The sequence below is a fragment of the Antrostomus carolinensis genome, unplaced genomic scaffold (genome assembly GCF_000700745.2).
Source record: "Antrostomus carolinensis isolate BGI_N321 unplaced genomic scaffold, ASM70074v2 scaffold771, whole genome shotgun sequence".
Classification (NCBI taxonomy): domain Eukaryota; kingdom Metazoa; phylum Chordata; class Aves; order Caprimulgiformes; family Caprimulgidae; genus Antrostomus; species Antrostomus carolinensis.
In genome coordinates, this window is record NW_010294578.1 from 128,392 (window position 1) to 155,926 (window position 27,535).

A 27,535-nucleotide genomic window follows, 5' to 3' on the forward strand; every position below is an offset into this window, starting at 1 on the left:
GTTAATATCCCATCTCCAGGTTATCCAGGCTGCGTGCAATGTGACTACATTTTACTACCTTGGGATTGTGTTTGATGAGGACACTAGAGTGGAAGCAAATGAACTGTGCAAATCAAAGGAAGGCATCAGAAATAAACTATTAAGTTATATTTCATTTTATTCCCCCAAGCTATGCTAAAACACCACTGAAACGCTCCCACTGTGTCGACAATGAATAAACGCTGCAGCACAACTGACCAGCAAGGATTCCGTGAAATTTATCACAATATTACTAGAAATGTTTATTCTAGTGAAATGTGCCACAGCAGAAGACTGCCTGCTCTAAACAATTCACAATTATAAGAGATTCATAGAGTTATCTTATATTCACATACAGCTGTGTGCAACCCTGTCTGCTTGAATGGAGGAATCTGTGTACGGCCAAATATATGTACATGTCCTTATGGTTTCTACGGGCCACAGTGCCAGAAAGGTAAGAAAGTTCTATGCATCATCTTGATAAAAGACCCAGGCTTAAAATATAAACAGCAGCCTGTAATATTACCTGCCCCCACATGAAGTATATCCAGAGACTTTCCTTGTCGTAACTCCCTGTGCGCTTCTTTGATGTTATGGTCTGTCATAAATCCACATGATGTGGCCCTTAACGATATTGTGAAGGAGTAAGCACTTATTTATGATGGCACTAATGATAACTAAACAATTAATCTAAAATGATCTGAAGTCAGTAATATCACTAATTGTCAACTATTCAATTAATGTTAAAACATGGCTCTACTTTGTCCATTTTGCGTACTCTATAGTGTGTACTCTACAGTGTTTCAGAGCCGGATGACAATTTATCTTCATATGGGGCTCATAATATCACCTACTTGACCATCCTAGAGTGTATTGGAAGGGAGACTTGTATAGTACTTCTTCAGATCCCTGCTCAAAGATCTGATCAAATATTTCTCTGCCTGACGTTGAGCAGGACCTGATTTTGAACCCCTGTCTTAAAGGGGAGAGTTCTAAGCTGAGGCTAACAGTATCTTAGGCTTCTTGCTCACTTTGTGCTACAGAAGTCAAATTAATAAGTACTTCAACTATCCATTAACTCAGGCAGAATAGAGAGGAGAGAGGGGAGAAAGGAACTCAAATATCTGGAAGTGTCCCCCCCTCATGCTTATACCATGTTTTTCATTTTTTTGAGCAAGGCTCTAATACCCCAACCCCCTGAATCTGGGAATATTAATAGACTCTTATTACCAAACCTGAAATATTTCAATATTAAAAGTTCTTTTCTCTTGACCTCTCTCTTTTTTTTTCCTGGAGTTCCTAGATGAATGCAATCCCAGTGCATATTTTTGCAAGTGAATGTTTCACACACAAAAATCTAATTGCAAATGGAGCTTGCTGGAGACTCTCTGTTTTTGTGATGTTGGGGGTAAAGGAGAGAGTGAAAATGATACAGATTCTGTAATTTGATGATCTTTCTCTTGACGTTCAACATGGAAGGTGCTTATCAACACCTTGGCAATCTGGAATTTTTATTCTTAAGTGTTATGGTTTAGACAGCATCAAAATATCCACATTTTTGGGATATGAAAGTGATATGGGCAGAGAGTAGATGGATGCTGGAGAAAAGCAAAGACCTTCCTGCTGCTTCAATGAGAAAGGAGGAAGTAACAGTGCCAAACAAAGTTAGCAGTTATCAAACACTGATCTATATTTCAAGGGCAGAAGCCCTTGAAGAAGCCCTTCAGCTACAGAGTTAAAAATCTAAGCGATTCTCAGGGACATTCCTACTGCTTAACTGCAGGTATCTAAAAGAGGCCCTTAGGTGCTAGGAGTCATGTCCCACCTTCTTTCCAAGAACAAGAGAGAATCCGGATCTCCAGCTAGGCATCTGCCTGAACCACCCTTTGCAGAGACGCCTTCTCCACCCGGACTAAAGAAAAAGCCTCTGCAGACTGTTCTCCCAAAATAGCCACCTAAATAAGGAGCCTATATTTAAGCAACATTGATCCCTCGTGTGATTTCAGTGCATGAACCTTTTGCTTTCCTTTCCCTAGCTGTTTGCATTCCCCCTTGTAAGAATGGTGGTCACTGTGTTCGAACCAACGTCTGCTCCTGTACCGAGGGCTACACTGGAAGAAGGTGTCAGAAAAGTAAGTTATAAACTTCCCTTGGCTTTGCAATGTTCTCTGACTCACAGAATCATAGAATGGTTTGGGTTGGAAGGGACCTTAAAGCTCATCCAGTTCCAAACCCCCTGCCATCAGCAGGGACACCTTCCACTAGACCAGGTTGCTCAAAGCCTCATCCAACCTGGCCTTGAACACTTCCAGGGAGGCGCAGCCACAGCTTCTCTGATAACTCATAACAGTTTTTCTCCATTTAGTGCATGTTCAATGGAATATTTTGTCTGGATTTATGTCATGACCTCCTATATTTCTGTCAGAGCACATGTAGCACTACATTACGTCTAAAACCAACCTGTTAATTAGAATAACATTAAGTCAAGTCAATGTTGGGAGCAGAACATTTTGCTAGAATCCTCTCTGAATATTTCATGCAATCAGAATGAGTAACACTCATATCTGGAGATGAATTAATTATTTTGCATTAAAGATTTTTGGGGGAAAAATTAAAGCTAAAGGCAGAGTAGCTGACTGAGATCCTTAAAAATATCAGAACGTCATACTTCTAGCTTAATTAAGACAGTTGCTTAATAACGTTTCAGCCTTGTCTTTGTTCTTGTCACTGAAAACTCCCTCTTCACTTTAGCATCGGTATTCCTGTTCAGTTCTTCTATTCTTCTGGGGAAATAGGTTATTTTGGCACTTTTACAGACTCTATTGCTCAACAATATCTGTCACCCAGGGAGTTTAGGGTTTGTATGTGAAAACTTTTTTTTTTTTATTATTATTATTTCTTAACCAGTTTGAAATTGGCAAAAGGGGAGCTGTGAAAACAACCATTCTTGGCAGGAAGAATCTGTACGTTTCCAGAGCACTTTATGTCTCTCACACACATTGAAAAAAAGCTAGTAAAAAATTCCTTCCAGCAACAAAAGCCCTCTCAATCCCCATACTACAGCTTACAGCTCTCCCCTCCTTCAGCAGGGAGAATCACAATGCACAGTTCTGCCTAGCTGCAAAGTACACAATTGAATAGTCTGTCCTAGTAGGAACAAGCTGGAGGGGAGAAAGGAGGAAAAAAAAAATCCTATGTTTGGCATCTTGTTTTTGAGTTTAGAGAACATTAGAAAAGCACTGTTTCTAGCTTTAAACATACTACCACATCTCCCAACAGATCAAAGGACAAAGAGCTGATCATGATTGCAGTCTAGCAAAGCACTCCCCTAAATGCTCCAACTGCTACCAACGCACAGCATGTCTCTTTCCACTTTCAAAAAGCTTATGAGGTTCTGTTGCCCATCTTGGTACAATCTTTTGTAAAAAAAGCTTTCTGATAAGATGAAAATATTTTTCATCTGTCCAATCTCAGCCTCCATTCTACTTCAATAACCACCATATAGTCTGTTTTATTTAGCCTAGTGTTATAAAAACTTAAAGAAAGGACCTATATCTGTGATGAATGAAGAGAAACATAATTAAGTAGAAGGCAAATGTTAATATTTGCTCACTCTTACTGGCCACTGATTGATAACAGGTAAAAAATGTTGAGAAATGTTTCTGTTTTCTTGCTCACAATCAATGGCACATTGGACAGGTATCATGATCCATAGAAAGAAACAATTTATTCACAAGCTCTTCATAGCAAGCAGTTGCTTTTAGAGCTGTATGTCTTATTGTTGTTGTCATATGAAATAGCTTTTCTCTCCACTGTCAGAGGATCTGGATTTTCTCCACTCTTCTGGAGCAAAGGATGGTAGGGCACAAAGCAGAACTAGGTCTCAGCTGACCTCTGCAAACCTTCCACCACAAATAAAGCGGAGAAAACTAGTGCTCCCATCAGCTGGAGGCTGCTCTCAGTCCCATACACCTCAGAGTTCAAATGCCAAAGGCATTCCATATCTTTTTTTTGTATGATTTTATATCATTTTCAATCAGGCACTGATCGAATTGGTGGAGCAGCTGATGTACTTGGCATACACTGAAAGGCTACGAGTACTTACATAGATGTGTTCCTAAGTTATTTACACACAGATAACTGAAAAAGTGGAAAATAAATTACTACCATGAAGAAGTTCTACTACCCAACCCCTTTTCCTTACATAAAACAAACAAAAAGTACCACAATATCCATTTTAAATTCCGAAAAGAGCCAATATATCATGTAGCTCATTCCGTCCCATTTGCAGTGTCACTAGCAGTATACATATGTATTTATACAGTTATGAAATAGATTTTGATAACCCTGCAGCGACTTGGGCTGCTGACTCTGTAGAGGTGGGACCAGCCTCATGGGTTGTGTGCCTCAGTGCTCAGAAACCCAGCTGGGAGACGATTCCTGCAGTGCTTCTACTAACTTTCCTGGGAACGGTGAGAGTAAGGGTAGGGCAAAGGCGTAACCAGAAAAAGAAGAGTAGATTTCTACTTTGCAGAGGTGATTTTCTCTGAATATAAGCATGTTTTCTGTTTGCTTTTAAGAAGTCCATGTAACCCAGCTGTGCCCTGGATGAGAATTATTATTTTATTCTGTATTTATTACTTGCCATTATAATGCCACAGAGTTGTAATACACAAAGAGTGAGGAAAATTAATACATACATGACAATAGCAAAACTGGAATTAGAAACTATGATTACTGGAAGTTTAATACTGCAGCAGCTCCCATTTGCAAATCACCAGGCCTATGTACCACATTTTCAGAGGAACCTGTGGCCCAAATCAAAGCTCAGTGGTGTCTAACCCATCCCTGCCAGGTTATCCCACACTGACAAATGCATAACTGACTTAGCCAAAATGAGAAAAACAATTCCTTGTAAGGGATTCTTTCATTATTTTACTTGTTCTTTGCTCTCTGAATATGAGTTTGCAATGTCCTTGAGTCTTTTTACACTTCTAATATGGTTTCAAAAACCTCTGACAGCAAATCAGCTGTACTTACCTTGAGTATCTAATCTTAGAAATTTTGAGTGGATTTATTTCCTGCCTAATAAAACCTACCAAGATAGAGTGAGTAAACTTAAGACTAACAAAGATAAGTCTGAAGATTTTTCCCACCTGTGTATTACATGCAGAGCAATCTCACATTCTTGATCTTTAGTTTGGGAAAATATTTACGCGTTTGGGAAATTTCCCATGAACCAGAAAAACTGAGAAATAGTCTTTTCAGAAACAGTGATCTGAACTAAAATATTACCTTTCTGGACCTGCAGTTGATGCTTGAGATTGGCAGTCTTGTCAGTGTTTTTCATTGTTAATAGACAGCAGTATAGAGTTTTGGCACACTTACCTGTGAAACCTACTAAAAGTGATATGAATTACATCAGTAAACTCTTAGCTTTCAGCTTTTATATGCTCCAACATGGAATTAGAGCAAAGGTAAAATTCCCTGCCATGGTTCCCAAGCACAGCCCTAATTACAGTACGGATGCTACAGCTTCCAGGCTCATGGTACCATAACACACTTTTGGATGGCCCCTTTGATGGAGCAATGTGATGTCAGAGAAGTCAGAAGCACTTGGATGCCCATCCTGGAGGTGATTTGCACATTAAGGTTGCTCCTAATGTGTGAACCCAGGTGTCTTACAGCTCAGATGTAAGTAGCAGCCTGGGACATACATTTGTCCTTGTGAAGAGTCAACAAAATAAGAATAACATAGTTGTGGGTGTCTATTTCTCCAGTAATTAGTGTTCAAAAATACTTCTTTTTTCTTAACAAATACTACACAAAGGCACCTTAATATCCATAATGGAACTAACAGAACTAAGAATTCACATACTCTAAATATATTTCATATTTGTCATGATACCAGCTTTATGAAGTTTTTTTTTTTTAGGTAGGAACAGTGTTTAGAGGCAAAGATAAAAATAAGTCAAATCATATTTTTGGTCACTTACCCCTTGGATATTTTGGCATTGTTTCCACTGCTTTTAGACATCTGTCTTTCCTTCTTAATATCTCACCTGCATGGACAAAGAAACAAAAGCTTCTGTTTGCTTTTGGAAGCTTCAGATTCTCAATTGAAGGAGATAATTAAAACTAAAATTCATTGCAGCCAAGCAAAGACAGGTTATTTATAAACTGAACCCAAATACGCTATCGGTTTATTTTAAATATATAGCAACATGCCTTCGGATTTTCACTTCCATCCCTGTACAGTTTGGCATTTCTAATACTCTCTGCCTGACAGACAAAAACATGCAGGACAGAGTGGCAGCACCATGCCTTTGCCATTGAGACTTACTCTTCTTTGCTTCCTTAGTGTACAGAGAAAAGCATTCAGCCTGAAAGTTTGTGTTTGTTTTGTACACATAGAGACATCCTCTCAAAAAACCCCCATGTAAATCACCCAGGTCTGATTGGCTGCCAGCTGAAATATAAGGCTTTGCCTGGTGTGTTTACTGATAAATAACTGCCTGGTGATTATGCAAACCAGACACCCACACCGGGGACGAGCGGGTGTCAGAGCTGACAGTGAAATGTATGGTTATGCCTCAGCAATTGTACAACCTTGTATCCTCACTTGCTACGCATTGTTTTCAGGATAATCAGTCTTGTTGAGTGGAAAGAGGCAAATGCTGGCAGTACCTCAACATAAAATATATTTCCAGATCAACTCTGCATCAAACAAACATACTCAGCATTAATACTAAAGAAAAGCTATTCGAGCATGGTTTTAAATTCCCTTTTGAAAAAATGCACAGTTGTAACAATCCTGGATATCACTCCTGTTCATGAGACTTTAAAGCTGTGTTCACATTGATTTCTACTACATCCTTACAAAAATTGTAAACAAAGAATGCAGATTAATTTCATTTATTTACTAGATGTATTTTCATAGGATTGCTTTAGAAACAACACTTTAGAAAGGAAAGCAAATAAAAGCTGAGTTCTCTTATGAAGGATTGGATTGATGAGGAGAGAAAAAGAGAAATTTATGGGACCACACGTTTATCCCTTCTCCACTGCTAACCTGCTTCTAGTGAGTTCATGTCTGAGCAAAAAGGCATGCCACAGCTCCCTCTGGAGCTCATCAGCAAGCAAAGGTCACAGGAGAACAGTGCTGAACATCCTCCTCCTCCTCCTCCCTTCTCCAGAATACCAAGCACACCTGCAGCCTGACCTCAGCCTCTGGTAGGACAGAGTACCTTCTCGCCGCTCACCTCTCAGCCAGCAGCTAGCTGCACTTTACACACAGTTTAAAACACAGACCGTGATTCTGCATGCAGCTATTTTATCGTGTCAGGCCAAATCCTGCCAACTTTGTATCACATAAATCATCACACTGACAGTGGGACTTTGCAGATTGGATCTCAAATTTAGTAGATAACTATTTCTCCATTTCAGTAATTCCTGCAGGCAGGATTTATAGGCAATACACAGTGCACAATATAACTCACACTCATTCTTCCAGCTCTGCTTGCTCCTCTTCCCTCCCCCTCTCTTCTTCCTTGCCGGTACCATGAGGACTTTACTTGCATGACAGCTAGAGGCAAACTAATTGGAAATGTGAACACTGGGTTTCAAAGGCAGCTTTTTGCTAAGCAATGTCATATTGTGAAAGTCACTGATTTCCCATATTCCAGCATTCTCGTGTAATGTTTCTGTAGACTATTCCTTTGCCAGTTGCATAAGCAGGAAGTTTTACTGCTCAACAAATTAGACTTCCAACAAGTTATCATCTTGACAACGGGTGATATGTTCTCTGGAATATCTTCACTGAGTGGGCAGATTGACTCAAACCATCTAAAATCAGCCAGTTTGCAAGCCAGAGGTCCAGCACACCCTCCCACACAAATGAGCAGGGAACAATCCACATATCTCATCCAAATGGATGGAGTATTCATTTGTGTTAGACTGGCTCTTCATATGTCAAGCATGTGCTTAAAGGCAACAACAATTTGTCTAAGATTTCTGGATGGCAAATATCCTCAGACAGTGGGTGTTTGGAAATAAGTAAACAGCTGCTCATAGCAGACTTGTAACTTACTCCTAAAAGCATTAGTTTTGCAACAGAATTAGAAAGATTGGCAGGTTGGCTTGTTGATTGATTGGTGCACAGTCTGGAGACACAGGAAAAGGAAACACTGGTCTCAGTTCTCACTTGATTTTCCAGCCTACATAACTGAATAGGTTCATATTAGATGTCATCTTCCTTCCTTGGGCAGGAAATACAAACAGAAGATGAAGAAATTAAAAAAAAAAAATCAAGGCTACCACTGTCTTTCCCATTCAGCTGAACAAAATATGATCCAGGTATCTTGACTGGGGGGAATGGGGAGAGCTCTGACTTCCCAAAGAAAGGGAGAGAGACAAATGGGAGACAGCGACTCAAGGTACAACCTGGTTTGGATTCTGCTCTCAGAGCAGCGCTCCTCTCTGCTCACTCTTAGCAAGGATTTGTGATAAAACCATTAGTTGGCCTTTCTTAAAAGCTACATTTTGTTCATATATATGTAGCTGATGCTTTTATTTTAATAGGGGCTTTGAGCACATATATTTGTCTCTAAATTTATTTTTCAGGAAGAGAAGAAGAATCTATCTGGATAAGAACTGAATATAACCTAAATAAGCCCAAAAGCCTTATTAATTTTTTATTCATTCCATAAGCAAAACATTCACTGACTACAGCATGAATTTTACTAGAGCAGAGAATCTAGGTTTTGAGCCAGTATTTCTTTACTCGTATCTTAAAGGCACTAAATGTGTCAGATCTGCTGCTATATGTAAACATATACGTAAACCAAATGAGCAGGAATTCCTGAATTACTGCATTTCTCTTTGCAGTGAGTTCCTGTGTGACAATAAGTGCTTCTTTCCACTATTTGATTTAAGAAGCAATACTTTTAGGGGTCTATTTTTAATTAAAATATTTTTAAAATGTCTCTTCTTAAAAAAACCACATGGGATCTACCACTTGAAAAGCCCAGGGGACGGACAATTCTGGAGATTACCATTGCCTGTTTATCTAAAAAAAGACATTGGCAAGACAATCCTCTCCAGCATCGATTCCCAAGTAAGCTTCAGCCTACTTTCCAAGACAGATGATAACAGGATGACTAACAGATTACTGCAGTGCCAACGCATACAGCAGTCCTCTTCCAAGCTCCCTGACCAGGCTCTCACCTGAGGTCCTCGCTCTTCTGCTGGGTTATCAGCCAGACCACAGTAGCCTGTGGTTGGTCTTCTTCTCGGCTTGAGACTGAATCTCCCATACCACTGCAGTTCTTTTCAGTTACTCTGCCTGAATCTCCCTTTTCCTTTGTACAGATGAAAAGAAACCAAATTGCATGAAGCACAGGCAACGGCTTAGTCCACTCAGTGTGATGAAAACGCGCCTAAATGGCAGGTCGTACTGCAAATGCAGAAGCTGCAAAAACAATCAACAGAGGAAAATAATGTATATGAGAATCCTCTTTCATTTCTTATTCAGGCATGACAAGAAAGCAGCACAACAGAACAATTTATACACATGCTGCAATGGTTCACTGACCTAATAAAACACAGAGCATTCTTCAATGAAGAGAAAATGCTACCAAACCCAAGACCCTAACAAGATGGGAATATAAACTGTGCTGAGAGTATACTTTACAATTCCCCACATTAATTATATACTAACAGTTGCCAAGATGAGAATAAAGTATAGCTATAGTCTGTTTCAAATTAATAGCACTGCAGGCTAAAACCAATCAGGAAATGAGAAAAAGGGGTTGCTAATCATCATAAAATCTGACAATTCCTAGCAGAATATTCCTCAAATATATAAATCTGCACCTGGCACACCCTTATTTTGTTTATAGTAGCTTTCATTCTGAAGGGTGCTGAAATATTTGGAAGTTATCCAAACATCATACAATGATGTTTGGAAAGTTTCAACTGACAAAGTACAATAGGCAAAATGAAGATCAGGAGACCCAGAGGGAGAAATATTTCAGTCCAAGGAGAGTGGGGAGTTCCCTCTCTGTATTGGAGTGACAATCCCTCACTGGTTTCCACAGCTTCCTGAGGTTTAAGAGTCTTGCCCACCACATAATGCCAGGGAATCTTTTGGAGGTACAGATGGAGAGATCAGTATCCTCTTCAACTGATAGAAAGTGTTTGATGAGAGTGACATGACAGAACAAACAGGAATCCAGTACATTATGCACCAACACTCAAGAGTTTAGTCTAGCATCTCAGTAGCTTTGCCATCCTATATTCATTATTTTTCCCATTTTTTTTTTTCCTGAACTAATACCTAAATTAGATTTATTTCCAGCTTTAATAAGGCCCCACAGGTATATCAGAGTACACATCAGAACAAAGACCAGACGCAATTAGGCAGAGCACTGGCATTGCACTGCTATCTATATGGTCTACAATTCTTCAGACCATTTTTTTCTTCTGAAATGTGTGCTAGGTCATGCAAAATAAGTCATATTGCTAAAGCCATGTGGTAAAGTGAAGATATTATAAATGCAAACTGTCACCACACCCATCACAATTACATTTACAGCTCCCTCTGTGTCTTGTAGTAATTTGTTCTCCCGCATTGCATCCCTCAGAGGTTTCTACCAGATTATTTTTACTATTCAGAAAGGTAATTTATTGAAGAAGTGCTGTGCGTCTCTGTCTAAGATATGTGAAGTGAGAAATAAGGATGAGGAAACCTCAAAATGATTAGTAGCTTGATATGGATAAGGATCCAAATTTTAGAAGAACCTTGCACAAAACTTGCAAACAATTTTATGGCATGACAAAATTTCCTTCTTCTTAAAATTTAATCTGTGGCTATAATTACTGACATTGCGTGGATCGCACATCTGAGGTTACTCTGATAGAGCTTAGAGAGAAAGTTATTTCTTTATTTACAAATCCAAATCACCACAGATGAGAAATTTCAAAGAAAATTGAGTTCTAGAACAGCATACATGCCTAAAAAACAACATGGGCAAAACTAGTTCCTTACTGCCCTTGGAAATAGAAAAAAAAAAGGGGATTAGAATTTGCTAGTGTCCCTAATTCACATGTTTTTCAGAGCTATGTGCATTTGGGACCTTCACAGCAGCAGATATATTGGTACATCCCTCTCGCTAATGATCTGTTGAGCATCAGTTATATCCTCTAAAGGGCAGAATGACATTTTTTACCTTGACTAGTTTCTGCTACTGTCAGGGCAGTAGAATCCAAACAATGGTGCCCTTTGTTAGAAACACCCTTTTTAGTCAGTACACACCCATTTTGTGATTGATTTTTTTCAAAGGATTAAAGATCATTCAGCAAGATCAAACCTTTATTGGAAGCCTAGAAGCATCCAACCAATTGTTTCCTTACTTCAGTCAGGATGATGTTTGATTCAAGTAGTGCTGCTGGGATGCATAATGCATCCAGAGATGGGGAACCTTCATTCCAGTTGATCAATTGAACCGTGTTATTTTGTGAAACTGCTGACCTGACCTTCTAGTTCTTGTCCTATGAAAAAGATCAGCAACATCCCTGATCATACATTTTAGGGCTGCAGTCTCACGACTGCACCATTCCTGGCACAGAGCTTCTCCACGGTTTTTGTGTTTTATCAATAGGTGATGTATGTTACATATAAACACTGGAAAAGGACTAGAAGTGCCAGTTTTAACACAAAACCCACTGCCTTCACATCTATTGGTTTCATCTTTGTTCTCAGCTTGAGCTCTGTCATCTGTATTTTCCTGACAAAACCGGTCAGCGTTATTTTTAATTCTGCCCCGTGTTCTGTGTCCTTACTGTGTCATATCTCCCCAGCTACACCTCTTTGTTTTTGACAATGTCACACCAAAGCAAAATAACCACTAAGCAGAAAGGAGAAAATGAACATTAAAACAACATGTACACATACAAAAGCCAAAACTGCAACTGATCAAGCTTCCTGATCCTCAAAAGAACAATAGAGGAAGTCAAAATACACACTAGACCCACAGAGAAGTTAGTCCAAACCCAACCTCAGACAGAAATAAAAGCAGTGCCTGTGAATCACGTATAAATGACAGCACAGGGATGGTGACTTAAAGGATATGTTGAAGTATATATCTACCAGTAGGTGTTCTTTTGGCCGCATTTCTGTGTTCTTTGTCAGTAAGCTATAGCCTGATGCATTACCTTAGCTGGCCCACACAGATGTTACTGCTTGAGGCTATTTTCTCTCTTCCATCCAAAGGCAGAATGCATCCAGAAGCAGGTTAATTTTCTCAGCTTCTACAGGGCATATAAAAAATAAAATAAAAAAAAAAAGTTGTCTTGAAAACTACATCTTCTAATCAGCACTGCAGCGTGACGTACTGTCTCCTCATCAGCAGCATGGCTCAGGATACATGATGACAGGTAATTTTTGATTCAGAAAGAAATGGTCTGTGCAGTCTCATTGTCAGGAAAGGACATGGATGTTCAGCTGTGGCAAGGTGTATTCTTGAAACATTGCTGAGGATCCCTTTCTCACAGTATTTGAGGAGCCTGGTTTAATATTCCCCTCGTTTTGACTTTACGAGGGTAGTGACGAAGACTGTCGTATTCACCACAATTACAAGCTTTTCACTACTTCCTATTATCTGCTTCTACTGAGAAAAAGTGGAATGGGGGTATTTGCATGAAAAGGTGGCTTAGGTTCAACTTGAAAAGTTTTTGCCTCCTAATCCACAGAAGCAGTGGGAGTCTGAAGGAAATGTCTGGCTTCTGTAATCACTGTAAACTTATCAGCAACTACTGCTGGCTAATATCGTGACTGTTGGAACAAGGGATTACTCAGTTGCTTCCAGTATGTGCAATCCAGTAAAGCATGCTCAGTGCTCAACTCTGCCCCTGGTTGCTTTTGGCTTTGCATAGCAGGGATATTTTGGGTATTTTGCTTAATATTTTGTATGTTTTAGGGGAACTGTTACTGTAAATCAATTGCAAGAAGAGCAAGCAAAGGAAGACACCAGAATTGTAGGTGTCCATCACTGATGCTACTTACACCAGGAGAACCTACTTGACTTTACAGACAACGTTGAAGGTGTTGGTTGGGTTTTTTTTTTTTAGAATGCTAGTAATGTCTGGAAATATTGATTTTGCAGGAAAATTCTTCCCTTTGGCAGGCAAAGCAGGAGGTCTGACTACCTTCAAGATGTTAGGGCTGAACAGCTGAATTATGAAGCTCCATGGAGGTTGATAAAAAGAGTTGCAAGAAGCACTTCACTGGGTCAAGTCAGCCCAGAGGGGATAAGCTATGAAAAGGGTGACAGGAAATTTTAAGTGATTGTAAGGTCAAAATGCATTAAAGCCATCAAAGTGAAATAGCTGCTGTACAAAACAGGAAACTTGTGAATGCCTTTCAGTGCACAGAAGAATTGTGTATGTTTTGTATGATGTTCCGTGCAACACCTATGTTTTATCTTAACACCTGTAGCTGCTTGTTACCTTGTCAAAACCACTCCTCACCTGAAATACAGCATGTAATCATGCTTTCTCTTTAACCTGCATTATCACCTTCAGCATAGGCTTACTTGTCTAACTTACCAGTTTTGGAAAAGATAAGATCATGGAAGTCCTGTCTAGTTTTAAACTATGGTCTTACGGAATTGTGGAGCATTATAGAATTTAGTATCTCTATTGAATATGAAATTACGTGCTTCAGTTCTTACTGAAGAGCATGGAAACGTCGACAGTGAGAGCAAGGAGAATAGGATTAAGGCTTTAGTGATACTGACTACCAGCAAGCTTGCACCCAGGATGCATTGATAGTACAGGACTCTCTCTACCCCCAGCAATATACCCTACCAAAGAGCAGCAAAGGGAAGACACGCTGAATATGAGCCAGCAGTGTGCCCAGGTGGCCAAGAAGGCCAATGGCATCCTGGCTTGTATCAGCAGTAGTGTAGCCAGCAGGACCAGGGCAGTCATCCTTTCCCTGCACTGGGCACTGGTGAGGCCGCACCTGGAATACTGCATCCAGTTTTGGGCCCCTCACTCCAAGAAGGACATGGAGGTGCTGGAGCATATCCAGAGAAGGGTAGTGGAGCTGGGGAAGGGTCTGGAGCACAAGTGTGATGAGGAGCAGCTGAGGTAACTGGGGCTATATAGTCTAGAGAAGAGAAGGCTGAGGGGAGACTTTATCAGTCTCCAACTACGTGAAAGGAGGTTGTAGCGAGGTGAGTGTGTGTCTTTTCTCCCAGATAACCAATGATAGAACAAGAGGCAATAGCCTCAAGTTGCACCAAGGGAGGTTCAGATTGGATGTCAGGAAATACTTCTTCACTAAAACAGTTCTCAGGCACTGGAATGGGCTACCTGGGGAAGTGGTTGAGTCACCATCCCTGAAGGTGTTTAAAAGACGGGTAGATGGGGTGCTCAGAGATCTGGTTTAGTAGTGAACAGATACAGTTGGACTCAAGGATCTCAAAGGTCTTTTCCAAGCAGGCGATTCTATGTCTGTGTCATTACAGCTAGTCCCCAAGGGAGGTGGAAAACCTACCAAACCACTATTGTCTCTGGGTCAAGATGCCAGGCATTTTTCAAGGGGAAGGGAAAAAATAAGAAACATGAGTCTTTTCAAAGTCATGCCAGTGCCTGGGAGGATTACAATAAATTGATTTGCTTTCATAGTGTCTGATAATTTATTTAGTTTTCCTGTGAGAGGCTGTAACACTTTTGTTTGCTATTTTGAAATTAGAGCTCCTCCACAGAGGCCAAGGCATGGGACTAGCAAGGATCCAAACTAGTTACCATCAACAAATGTTGAAGTCTGCCTGATGGGTATTGGGATGGAATTGTATTTAAGAAAGTTAAAGAAACGGAGAACAAGGTGGAGGTGTCAGACAGAAAAAGGAGAGAGATAACACTGCATTCATTTACATAAAGGTGCTCATGAATTCCCTAGCAAGAGGAGAAAGTATCTGCCCCAGAGGGCAGGGAGGCAGAAGTGCCTCTCTAGTTCAGAATAGGTTTGGTATTTCCCTCAGTTCACTTTGAATTGAATTCTTCTGGATTTATTATCAAAGTGAGAGATGTTATAAGCAATAAACAACATAAAAGAAATTCATTATATATTTTCATAGTTACTTGTTCATTTGTACGGCAGCTGAGCAAAGAGAGAAATAGAACCCAAGTTGAAAGCCAGTTTGAATTGATATATTTTACTCAGACTAAGACTGGACCTTACCTGTTTTTTAAAGTTTTGCTGAATTGCACTGTAAATTGAGCTGGAACAAGTTCAGTTATACACAAACCGAAAACTAAAAGATCATGAAAAAGCACACAAGTTTGAGTCCCTGTAACTGAAAGAAGAGTCTGTTGTTCTACAATGTAAAAAAAAATGCTATCAGTACAAAACAACCAGGAATATCTTACAATGCAATTGTTTCTATAAGGTTAAAAAAAAAAAGAGAAAATGTAAGGGACAAAATACCCCCCAAAAATGAAAAATAACCTTTTGAATAAGTGCTGTTGTGTTTCTAGTTACTTTTTCTTGGATTTACTCATTAGGGGCGTAGTAAGACATTGTTCAAGTTTCCTATGATGGCAAAGTCAAATCTCTAGATTTCAACGGTATGATTTTGGGACAGCAGGTTAGCATTGGGGGTACCATGGTCCATGAATATCACAAAGCCTAAGGTCATTTGAAATCTAGATACAAATTTTATGGTTTGGGGTCATCTATTCTGAAGTCTGGATCTGAGCTCTTTTATAATTGAAACAGGAAGTGAAATACAACACAAGATAGTAAGTAATAAATCTGTTATTGGAGACATGAGATGAAAAGGCAGAGAAAAAGGAAGAGGGAAAAGAAAAGATTACATGGTTTCAGAATTATGGTTGCCATAACACTTTGAACTCATCTAGGTTTTATCTAGTGGTTGCAGCACTTTTTGATAGTTCAGCAAGAACTGTAGATCCATGTTAGCTTTAGTAAGCAGAGGCCAAGATTATAGCATGGATCAGGAGAGGCGGAGAAAGAAGGAAAAAGAGGACGACAGCTTAAGGACTTGGATCCAAGAAGCCCTTATAAGCGATGCTAAGTCTGACCTGCCTCAGGGCAGGTCACTATGCTGAGGGATCCAGGAGGCTTGGCACAAAGCGAAATGCAAATGTAGCAGCCAAGCAGGAGCAGCAGTACAGCACTAAAAGCTGCCAGAACACAACAAGCCACAAAACCAATATTTCAATACATCACAGGAATAATTAGGGAATCTCAATCTACCTGTCTAAAAATGCCTGATCATATCTAAGATCATAACTCCCAACAAATAGCAGTTGCTATATTTTTGCATGTTATTTTTTTTTTTATAATCATTCCTATTTTGAGGCTCCTTGCAGGATTCCACCTTCTACAGTAAAGGACTGGGGGGCGGGGGGAGGCTGTGGTAGTTTCAGAGCGTGTATATAGCGATGGCTTGAAAATCTGAATTGCTACAGCATTAGTATTCAAGTTCTGTTCTTACTGCTGATGTGCCAAAAGACATTACAACCTTAAGGCTAATACAGGCGCTGTAACGCTACATTTTAGCTGTCACCCTCTTCGGTGCCTGCAGAAGCAAGTAGCCTGCTCCCTGCTGAGGAAGAGCTGCCTGTTCGGCAGCCACCCAGCTCCACAAGCACGGAGGACTGAGGCTGATTAGCGCTGTCGGTAACAAGTCACTGGGAAATGCCGTTGTGCCTATAAAGCTTTAAACATGGCAGAAGCCATTCCACACAAATGTGTTCTCAAACTTTCTTTGTTGGACTCCTCCTGACTTGACTTTTGTGCTCCAGCCGAACCAGTTGCTATATAACACAGCTTTACTGTCTTCCACCCATCAAATCCAAGTGCCTTCTTCCATGTAAAAAGCAAACCATTCACCATTCCCACTCCCATCATACCAGCACTGCCATGTTTCTAAACTATTCTGTCTCTGACGGGTCCTTCCTACACTTACAACAACAGGTAAGGAGAAACAGGAGATGAGGACTTCGAGTATCTGCCTATGGCATCTACCTATATCAAAGCAGGTTGGGATTGCAGATGATCGGCTTGCCAGAACAGTGAGATTTTATTGTTGGATGTTGTAAGACAACAATACTGTTAAATATCAGAGACACAAAAATTAGCAATTAGTTTTCTAATGAAATCTAACCAAAACCCCCATCTATTTTCTTATTTATATGAATGAACGAAGTAAAAAGATAAGTACTTTAACAAATAATAGTACTAAAAGGTGACGGAGGAATAGATCTATTTAGTCTTTAAGCTTGGTGGAATGCAAAAACATTCCCAAAATTGTGTGAAACCATTCTATCCTCTTCAAGTCTTTTCTTATCCAAATGAACATCTGAGAACATGTTTTCCAATCAGGAAGTGAAAGCTCTAACAAGTACTTGGTCTGTCCACAGCTGCCACAGAAGATTTCTTATTTGTTTGTCTGAGAATCGTTGTAATTAAGCCTTCTCTTGTTTTTTCTGGTGAGGCAGCTCTCACTGGAGCTTCCCCAAAGGAGCTTCCACACAAGGTGTAGTATTTTCCAGAAGGATTTATGGGAGCTATCAAGCCTCTGCATTTCAGACTCTCAAATCCAAATTACTTTTCTGGTTTTTAATTACAAGCAACTAAACCTTCTGAAAGGAAGTAAACGAGTCTCCAGTAAAGTCTTCTACCATGTTCTTCCTTTGATATGTATCCGCAGGTGTCTGTGATCCCATGTGCATGAATGGAGGGAAATGTGTACGCCCAAATGTCTGCGACTGCCCATCTGGTTGGAGGGGGACACACTGTAATAAACGTAAGCACCTCTGCTGCCCATCAAACAGATTATTATTACTTAGGGCAGTCAACATCAACTGTAATCTTCTTTTAATATTAAAAAACTATGTCATGAATAGAACCTGTTTTGCTGCTTCAGCAGTTTGGAGAAAAAACAGTTTGAAGTACAGGTAATACAAAATGCTATGAACATTGGATGCTTGCAAAGGGAAAAAGCTGTGTAGGGGAACCCTGGTTCTGTTGCTGTCTGTTATACATCTTGTTATGGAAATTCATTTTTATAGTATTAAACTTGAAGCATTGATTTTATGTTTTAACAGCTTCACATATTTTGTTCTATTTTACAGAGAAATGCCATATATTTCAAAATACAGAACTATTTAAAGCCTGTTATAAAGCTTTCCAAACTGATATACTCTCAAGGTCACCAGATATATTTTGGTGCATAATTTGGAGAATGATGTGTTCTTACTCCATAACTCTACCAAATCTGACTACAGTTACATAAAAAATGTAATTAAAAAAAAGCCTCACACTAAAATATTTTCAGGGAATACTTTTCTGTACCATGAAGTTGACAGATAAACTAAATAAATTTATAATCAAGATGACATACTGTATGTAAACCACATTAAAATATTGTATTTTTACCCTTTGGTTCCTGATAGCACATATGATTTCAGAAAAAGTGTTTTGAAATTATAATATTATTAATTTATTTAGAAATTCTGAAGGAAGTCTGTGTGTCTCACACATATACACCAAAACATGCATTTGCTCTTTCAGTTCCTTCTTTGGGTAGGGACTTTTTATAAGGGCAGTTAATGATAGAACAAGGGGAAATCGGTTTAAGCTGAAAGAGGGTATGTTTAGAGTAGATATTAGGAAGAAATTCTTGACTATGAGGGTGGTCAGACACTGGAACAGGTTGCCCAAGGAAGTTGTGGCTGCTCCTCCCTGGAAGTGTTCAAGGCCAGGTTGGATGAGGCTTCGAGCAATCTGGTCTAGTGGAAGGTGTCCCCGCTGATGGCAGGGGGGTTGGAACTGGATGATCTTTAAGGTCCCTTCCAACCCAAACCATTCTATAAGTCTGTGATCTCTGAAGAAATAATATGTGCAATAAACATATCATGGAACACATAATATACATGTAACACATGAATATAACATATGGAGAGTATGATGGTGAGCTCAGCACTAGAAATAGCAAAGGTACCAGCAGACAGTCAACAAAGATAAATTTCTTAAGAAGCAAACATCAAAGAATCCTGAACCCTGATTATCTGATGAATATTACACATTCGCTTCTTCAGAAATTAGCTATATGGAATAAAACCTAGCAGGTCCCTCTTTCAGACAGATCTTCAACATCCAGATATATCATGTACATCTTCTCACTTGTTTCATGTCAATCTGTTCAGCTGTTTGCCTGCAGAGATGTCTGAACGGTGGAGAATGTATAGGTCCAAACATCTGTGAGTGCTCTGGAGGATGGGTAGGAATGCGGTGCCAGACCCGTAAGTGCTGCTTTAATTACAACAGTTTTGTAGCCACGCACATTGCACCAGAGATCTTTATGCGTTAATTTTTCTATTTTGTGGGTACTGTATGTATTGTATTGTGTGGTTGGACTCAATGATCTTAAAGGTCTTTTCCAACCTAAATGATTCTATGATTGTATGATTCTATTACATGTAAAAGTCAACCATAACAGGATTAGTACTTAAATTATCCCTTTTATTTGTCAGAACTGTCTTATACTGCCAGTAAAACTATTCTTTTCAGGGACATTTCTGGACTCAACATCAGCATGAGAAAGAGACCTGGCTCAAATTTTACTTGTGTGGATGTTGAGCTTGAACTGTCAGACAAAATTAGTACTTTAAATTCAATAATATGAAATACAAGGTAAAAACAGAGGGGTCAGGGACAAAAGGCAATGGAGTAGCCCATTCTGTGTACCTAGATGGTATTAAGCACAGAAAGAAATTCTATATATCCGCTAACCTAAGAGCCCGACTCTGTAAAAGCTACATGTTCAGACTGACCACCAAAGGTGGCTGGATGCAGGAGGACTGGAAGACCTGGAATAAGAAGAGACCGATTATTGCCTGTTACATACAGGGTCACTTCAGTTTGAGTATGTTATTAGCTTTACAGTAAAAGGGCATGAGGAAAATATCAAGGCATTATCCCCTTTAAAGGGCAATCTTTCTTTCCTCTCACGCTCACAGAGTGTAATTACTTATGGAAATCTTTTGTCAGTTAAATCCCAATGGCTGTGTAATTGTTTCTTTGTGCCAGCTGTCTTCTAGTTCAAACATGGTAATGTTTAAAGTTATTTATTAGTTGATGACATATTCTTGACTCAGTTTATTAAATAAATATACAAACTGTGCTTGTTCCTGTGAAAGGCAAGTAAGGCTTACGATCACTAACAATTTCTGCTGTCCTATGCAGGTACACAAGCCTAGGCAATTTTTGATATATCTAACTAACCTTTGAAACTTCCAAATTCGTTCACTTGCTAGTCACTCTGCTTTTACTGTTTCTTCCCATGTTTTCACTGTAGTGGGCAATTAAATCAGCTTTTTGTCCAAAAGGATCTGGCTGAAGCTCCTAGGTCCCACAGCAAACCCAAATAATCACCAAGTGGTTGGAATTTCTGGGTTTTTTAAACAGAAAGAGAGCAGACTATTGTCAGAGAGCAGATGGTGAGGTCTTATAATGTTGCTCCAGGGTATTCACAGTGAGGCAGGGAGGAAGCAGGGGAACAAGAAAGTCTTCATCCTCACAGATGTTAGGTATAAAGTTTTGCATAGAAGTGTAACCGCTGAAAGCAAGTCTACTTTTGTGTCTTAATGGGAGGCTATTTGCCCAAATCCAGAACTCCATGAAAAAAATACATTTATCTGTCTAAACATAAAACACCTTCTGAGTGCTTCCTCGCTCGAAGGAGTGTTCACCTTCGCCTCAGCTCTGGCACTGAGGAGCAGGTTGGGAGCAGCAGCAGAGGGGACTGTAACTCTGCTTACACCTTTTTGTTGCTCTCTTATTATTTTGGCCTCTTCCCCATCTCCCAACATCACACAAATAGTGGGACAAATCCACACACTCTGCCAGACCAGTGCCTTTCTAGTGAGGAGGCTTTTGGTTCATCACATTACTCCCCTGTGCAAAACTGTGTTGTCAAATTTAAACCCCTGAGGTTTCCCTGTGCTCAGCACCCCATTCTTGCTTGGGTGTATATGCCCAAATTCTGTGCTTTGCTATAGTATCAACAACAAGGCTGCATATGGCTTTGATTTGTACCACTTCTACTATAGGCTTTGGTTGTTAAACTCAACAACAGAGCAAAACTTTCACATTCTGAGAATAGAAAGTGGTAGCAACATATTATTCAAGATATTTAAGTATTATTTCATAGTCTATATTAATTTATTCTATTGTGCATTATATTAAAACATTATATATTATTTATTATATTGTATAAGAAGTTTAAAATTTATATTATCTATTAATCATGATATTTTTCATATTATTGATCTTAATTTTTTCCATTTCATAATGCAGAAATTCCACCTCACTCTACAACTAACAATCCAGATGATAATTTTTCTCTGCAATCACTGTACCTTCTCCACTATCCAGAAGCAATTAGGGCTGGATTGTTTCTCTGGGGTTTTTTCAAGGGTAGGAGGAGGTTCGATAACCTCAGCTTCATTCTTTGTTTTCAGCCTGTGAATTGACACAGCTGCTCTTATCAGGATGGCAGCAATGGAAATGCAGATACAGGACTTATCTACTCACTGAACCTCATTTTTCCCTCATTAACTTCCTAACACACATCCAATAGGGTGACTAAATCTATGGAGACTTCCACTACTATTTTCTGGATATTTCTCAGATGGAAAAAATTGTTTCAGTCCCCTACACTGAGATAGCTAGCCAGAGCAGACCATTAAGCCAAAAAAGGGGACAACATACAAACACTGAAAATTTATCTTGGACATCTACTTTTGATTTATCTTCAATAAGAAGTCACAGATCACCTTCATCACTGCAGTTTCTAACTCACAAAGGCCTAAGCCTATCTGGACAGTTCAAGATGTTTGGAGGAAGCAATAGACATAGCTGCAACAAAAAAATCTTTTCTAAATCTTCACTCATTAGTCTTCTATAAAACCAGAAAAAGCAAAACATGACATTCTCTTATTTTATGTCCCTAATAACTAACCTAAATGCTTACAAGTGCAAATACTGATGCCCCAGATTTTCCTGACAACTTTCACCAGGAAAAAAGGGCATAGATCTCTATTACAAGTGATAGTTCAAAATGCTTCAACCTTTCAGTGGACAGCGCCATTGACAGTAGCCTAGAACAGATTTTTAGTTCCGTTACAATGAAGATTGGCAATGTCTAAGTCAGAAAAATTTTATGTCTAAAGTATTTTGAAAATGTCTCAGAGAGCAAGTGTTGTCAGAAATAGTCACCACGTGTTAAGGAGCTTATATCTAATTTGGAACAGGTCTGCTACATTTTGCAGATGCAATCATACAAGCAAAAACTTTGACTCTTTCGCAATGATGTGCAGTGAAATTGCATGTCCATGTAATGCAGTGAAATATGAATTTCTTAATGCTACCATCAGCCAAACTCCCAAGGACGTTCCAGGGACGTCAGTGCAGGCTGTTTTTCTTAGTTTCACCAGTCCCTGGCTACAACTAAACTGCAGAACTTGGCAAGACTAAAATTAGAGACTTTCAGAAGACATTGGTAACTGATAGAACACAATAGTCCTTTTTTATCAGACTGTAAATAAAGAGGTCAGTCAAGAAAATAGTTTTCTTCCCCACTCATCTGTAACTGAACAGAATAGCTTCTGAAAGAGAATCAATAAAATAGGTCATTTGTCCCAACAAATAAGGTGCATGGTGGAATACACACATTGTCCTTGATAAATACCTATGACTTTGATGGCCATAGTTTAAGGAATAATGGTCGAATTTCAGACTGTATTGCAAATATAGGGAAATTACCTTTTGGAAGGACAGGAAAGGGAAATTACCTTTTGAGGGCTGGAGCACCTCCCCTATGAGGACAGGTTGAGAAAGTTGGGGCTGTTCAGCCTGGAGAAGAGAAGGCTCCGGAGAGATCTTACAGTGGCCTCCCAGTACCTGGAAGGGCCTATAGAAGGCTGGGGAGGGACTTTTTACAAAGGCAGGTAGTGACAGAAAAAGGGGAAATGGGTTTAAACTGGAAGAGGGTAAGTTTAGATTAGATCTTAGCAAGAAATTCTTGACTGTGAGGGTGGTGAGACACTGGAACAGGCTGCCCAAGGAAGCTGTGGCTGCTCCTCCTTGGAAGTGTTGAATGCCAGGTTGGTTGAGGCTTTGAGCAACCTGGTCTAGTGGAAGGTGTCCCTGCTGATGGCAGAGGGGTTGGGAACTGGATGAGCTTTAAGGTTCCTTCCAACCCAAACCATTCTATGATTCTATGACAGGTTAAAAAATGTCATTTGAAATATTCAATATGTCTCATCTATAAAACCCAGCAGCTTTATAAATTAGAAGCTTTTTCTGTCTGACTCTGTTTTTAGCCTTCATGACAGCAGCATAAATATTCCAAAAATTCCCTCTCTGAAAACATAGAAACAGTATCCCAGGATCACCATGTTTTCCCATCAGTGATTTCCTTCCCATTCCATATTAGATACCTAGTCGAAGGCTCCATGCCTGTGGTTTTCCCCTGCCTCCTGTGGTGTTAACTCACACCTCTCTTATTCTTGAGCTAGAAAAGAAACATTCGACCAAAGCAGTGAAGACTTGACAGTACAATCTGATTACCCTGACAGATATAGCCAAAACACAACCCAGTGAAGTCAGAAGGCTTCTGGCCAGGGATACAAGTCTGTTGTTTAAGGCTCTGAATGCAGGATCAAGGTATAATTCTAATAATTAATTATAAAGTATGAGAAGGTTATAGTTGTGAAGGATCTTCATCATTAAAATTCATGCTGCTATCTTCTGTTCTAATATTATTGAACCCACACTGGCTCCTCATTGCCCTTCAGAATATCTTCTCTTTATTTGCATGTTATAAGTGCCAAGCTTATAGCCTTATAATTTCCTCAACATTCTTCCTTGTACTCACTGTGCCTTGAAGAACATCTCAGACAGGCTTTCTTCTAGCTTTCCTACATAACCCTTTCAAAACTTAAAAAAAGAAAATCTTAAAAAATAACATAGTTTGCATGCGAATTATAGCTCTGTTCTTTTAACACCCAGGGATAAATCTCTTTCTGTAATGGGCATTTATTTACTGCTATTTTAACATAAGCTTAGCTTATTAAATGACTTCCTTTGCTGAATCTGTACAGGATAATGTATACATAGCTCGTGTCATTTTTAGTGTTTAGTGGCTTAGCATCCCTTGTAAATACATCTATGAAATATTCATTTGAACTTTAGCTATGTTATTATCCTCTGTGATTTCAATTCCAATTTTCTTCCAAAATGTTTTTAACTTTTTTCCTAACTGAGCTCTTGTTTTTCTGAGCATTACAGCAGGAAGCAGTGGGTGGAGAGGGAGAGACAGGCAGGTAGCAAAGAATAAAAAAGGAAAAAATCTTTTTCCTTTTTTTTTCCTTTGTTTGTATCAACTGAGAATCAAAGAAACCACAGATGGAAAAAAAAGCCTAGTACCTTATCTAATGCCTGTTCTTCTGTCCACGCATACCAGTACAGCCCCAGCTGCTATAGGGATCTCCAGAAGAGGCCACCTCTCTTTGTCTTTCTTATTTTTCTTTTAGCCACTACCAAGCTGAAAGGAGAATCAACTTCCATGTTTCCCAGTCCAAGTTCACATCAAATGAATAATAGTAATATCATACACAGATCTCTGTAACAGTAATATCATACATAGTTGTCTCTTTTCTAGCTTACTTTGCAGTGGAACAAAACTGGTGTGGGCACATGGAGCCCCTTCTGCTGACAATGCACTTACTATTGGGAAACATTTTTGTTCCAGTAAATGAAACTGAGATTTTTCCAGTTATAAATCTAAGTTCATGGAGGAGCTGAAGTAACAGTCAGCAGATGATGAGCACACTTCCAGCTTGAGTGTGATTTCATTCCTCCTTTGCCCCACACACACCCAGGATTCTAACTTGAGCCTCCCCCTCTCAGAAGGAGAAATTCAGAGGTTTGCAGATGCCCATTCTGGGTCTTAAGGAGCGTTTTGCAACAGACACTTAACAAAACCAAGTCTGCTTCATAAAAACTTGTATCAACAAAACAGCACTTTTGCCTTTTCAAAACAGCAGAAATACATCAACTAGCTCTTATACTAGGAAGGCAAGTCACTAGCTCCAGGTCACTGGAGTCCTACAGCAGATAACCACCTGACACAGTTGGCTATTTAAATAGGAGTACCTGAAGGTCACCAACATGCCCATGTCCCTGCGTGTTCTTGTTTTGGATATGGTACGGGTCAGTAGTTTTGACACAGCATGAACCTTCACTACCTGACTGTACTCATAAAAGTAGCAGTTTGACAGGCTGTTTACAGCCCTTCATTTGTAAGATGTGTAGAGTGGCAGCAAGTCTGGTTCTTTCCTCCTCTGTCCCATAGCTGTCAGCTCTGAAGATCATTATACACATTTAGATTTTAATATTCCCTGATTTTAATATTTTCCTCCCTCCTGGCAAAATCACAACCTCCTCACTCAATTTTAGTTTGTTAGACTTAAATTCTGATTTTGACACAGATTTTAGCTGATGCAATTTCTTTGTGTTATGATCTGAAGTCTCAGAGATTGAACAGGCCAGTGAAACTTCTTCAGAAAACACATAGTGGGATCCTAAGCCATCCAAATGTGATTCTCAGAGTTATACTAATTGTTATAGTGACCTTAGAAGGCCAGCAAGAAGATGTTTAACAACATCTGGTATTTGTATTGGTTTTGTTCTATCAGATTATCTTGACAGCTAACACTCAGTGAGGAGGTTGCGATTTTGCCAGAGGAGGGACTGTCCTCAGATCTGTCTTAACAGTGCATGGTTTGCAGCTTCCTCTGCCACAGAGAAAATCTAAGAATCCACTTGTTGATACACATCTGACCAGTTTTCAAGGCATTTAATTTGACTGCCTGTAACTAGGACACAATATCCTGGCAATATTTATAGAAGGTTTAACTCATGAGATCTAATTAAAATACTATGACATGTGTGGTTTTCTTGAATTAGTGCCCTATGAATTGGCTGTTCTCCTTCCTCTATGCCAAAATCATGTCATAACAATATAAACTGCTAATAAGGATGAAAAACCAGCTGAAATTTGACTAATTCAATTGATTATCTTTTTTGTCTCTTAAGAGAAAAGAACATTGATTCTTTTATTAACAGAATACCTTCAAATGGATGGGCCTCTATAAGTACACTGGCACTCTAGATAAGATTAAAAAGTTTTTCTTATTCTTTTAAACTTGGAATAAGTAGCTTATTAATGATTCTGTGGGACTATGAGATTATATGCTCTTATGCCCTGGATTCCAGAGGTGTAAAGTGTGCGGTTCACCAAATTCTCTCTTTTATTTATTGTGACAGCATCACTTTTAGGAGTACATATTTAACTTAACTTTTCATTTCAAGTCAAGAATGGATCTTTTAACACTGTTATTTTATTTCAATTAGAACAAAGGAAAATCCATTTTGGCACAAATCTGGCCCAACTAACGATGCCCAGAATGTATCCTGGCTTTCAAAATTAGGCCTTGCACTGATCAGTTTCTGACTGAGCCAAGACGATTACTTTGGCACAGTCTTATCTTTCCCCATCATTGGGGAGAAAATGAAAAAATAAAGAAAATTGTAAACATAACAGATGCATAGGCATGAAAAAGCCTATGGTAAACCATCTTTAATGCTTCAATATTTTTTTTATTTATTGTCCTTTCCTCCATCATATGAAACTACAGAATCATAATATATTTTGTCAGAACATTTTCAAAAGCATCTGAATATCCCCTTTCTAATTATGAAACTTAGAATCGGTGTATTTCTAAACAACATTATCTTTTAATTTGTAGCACTTTGTGAGCAAAAATGTCTATTTGGAAGCAGCTGCATAAGACCAAATGTCTGCGCTTGCAGAAGTGGCTATACTGGCTCAGCATGTGAAAAGAAGGTAAGGTCCAAAACCCCTGATTCTTATTATAAGGACAAAAATAACTAAATGCAACTGAAAGAGTTTAGAGGAAAATGGATTAAAGTCTTGTTAATCTTATGAAAGATGTAAATAAGGTTATAAAATAGTTTAAAGGAGGTTTAAAGACTGCTCAGCTGCCAAACTAACACTGTATCCAAATTCTATACAAAATTTTCCCTTAAGGAACAGTTTAATACTTCAAATATAAAACCCACAAAGCTGTGTCTATACTGATAGTTAGGGTTATTCTTAATACAGTGCTCCTGTCCAAACCCACTAATCATCTGCACAGTAAACCCTGGAGAAAAATAGATAGCTGCAGTCCAGCCTAAGCCTGAAAGCTTTTCTGAATTGCAAGGGCAAGCGGTTCCTCCCCACCACTTGGCTTTTGACCCCACGCCTTCCTAACTGTGCCTCTTGTTTGCAATGTGAAATCACAGGCCTTGCACCCAGAAGGTCTGTGAGCAGCAATTACTCTTGTTCATTCC

At 39.2% G+C, this 27,535-nt stretch overlaps 1 protein-coding gene across 1 annotated transcript in view; it reads left to right on the plus strand.

The window, feature by feature from the left end:
- The window catches only part of LOC104532437 (von Willebrand factor D and EGF domain-containing protein), a gene marked incomplete at both ends in the record, with an annotated part of 138,878 nt that extends 111,852 nt beyond the window's left edge, over positions 1 to 27,026 (plus strand). Inside the window, 5 exons of the mRNA XM_029087386.1 lie at positions 377 to 472; positions 2,055 to 2,150; positions 17,763 to 17,858; positions 19,261 to 19,356; positions 26,929 to 27,026. Coding sequence (XP_028943219.1) covers positions 377 to 472; positions 2,055 to 2,150; positions 17,763 to 17,858; positions 19,261 to 19,356; positions 26,929 to 27,026 — 482 coding nt within the window. The remainder of the gene's footprint in view (positions 1 to 376; positions 473 to 2,054; positions 2,151 to 17,762; positions 17,859 to 19,260; positions 19,357 to 26,928) is intronic.
- Between the last annotated feature and the right edge of the window lie 509 nt (positions 27,027 to 27,535).